Below are 1,022 nucleotides of genomic sequence, written 5' to 3'. Positions count from 1 at the left end.
GGGCCAGGCAGGGGCAGGTTCGCACCCCAGGTAGACGGCGTAGGTGAGCATGCCTCCCGCGCTGGCCGCCAGCACGTTCTTGAGCACCCCGAGGCGCTTTGCGGCGGTAGTAGCGGCGCTCCTCTCTCCTCCTCGTTGTAGTTGGGGTACGCGCCCACCAGCTCGTCCAGCTGCGGGGCAGGCACGGCGCTGGCACGGACGGCGGCCGGGCTCCCACCCCACCGCGGCCCGCCCCGGGGCTGCATCCCAACCCCATCCCGGAGCACCCGGCCCGCCCCCCGTCCCCGCTCACCGGGGCCCCGGACCCGTCGGGAAGCCCGAGTCGGTCCTCATCGCCCTGCGGCCCCGCGGCCCCCGCCACCGGGTAGAGTGGCGGCTCGGCCATGGCCTGTCCACGCCCGAGGACCGGTGGTGGCGGCCCCCGGGTCCCAGCAGCGTCCGGCACTTCCTCCTGGAGGCGGGGACCTGCCCCCGTCCCGCCCCCTTCCTACCCCCAGAGGAGTGGCCTCGGCACAGCTACAGAGGTGTGTGTGTGTGTGTGTGTGTGTGTGTGGTGCGTGTGTGTGGTGAGTGTGTGTGTGTGTGTGTGTGTGTGTGGTGAGTGTGTGTGTGTGTGTGTGTGTGTGTGTGTGGTGTGTGTGGTGTGTGTGTGTGGGGGTGTGTGTGGTGTGTGTGGTGTGTGTGTGTGGGGGTGTGTGTGGGGGTGTGTGTGTGTGTGTGTGTGTGTGTGGTGTGTGTGTGTGTGTGTGTGTGTGTGTGTGTGTGTTAGAGGGGAGTGTCTATGTGCGACCAGGACCCAGTCTCAGCATGTGAGATGCTGGTTCAAATCCCCACTGAGCCACCTCCTGGCTTGGTGTCTTTGGGAATTAACTCCACTTCCCTGTGCCTCAGTTTTCTCATCTGTAAAACGGGGTGCTGGGACTACTTCCTAGGGCTATTGCTGGACTGAGTTAAAGCAAAGCTTTAGAAGAGTGCGAGGCACCATGATAAGCTCCCTTCCCTGTTACTACGTCATCCCTAGC

The 1,022-nt window shown here is 64.5% G+C and overlaps 1 protein-coding gene across 1 annotated transcript in view; it reads right to left on the bottom strand.

Moving 5' to 3' along the window:
* Positions 1-457, bottom strand: part of UNC93B1 (unc-93 homolog B1, TLR signaling regulator) — a 9,606-nt gene extending 9,149 nt beyond the window's left edge. The window contains 4 exon segments of the mRNA XM_023743849.1: positions 5-99; positions 101-124; positions 126-170; positions 293-457. Of these exon segments, the coding sequence (XP_023599617.1) occupies positions 5-99; positions 101-124; positions 126-170; positions 293-385 (257 nt within the window). The 5' untranslated portion in view covers positions 386-457.
* Between the last annotated feature and the right edge of the window lie 565 nt (positions 458-1,022).

This window comes from Myotis lucifugus, unplaced genomic scaffold (genome assembly GCF_000147115.1).
Source record: "Myotis lucifugus unplaced genomic scaffold, Myoluc2.0 scaffold_415, whole genome shotgun sequence".
Lineage (NCBI taxonomy): Eukaryota > Metazoa > Chordata > Mammalia > Chiroptera > Vespertilionidae > Myotis > Myotis lucifugus.
Note: the sequence above shows the minus strand (reverse complement) of the source record. Positions and strands in the feature narration are given on the sequence as shown.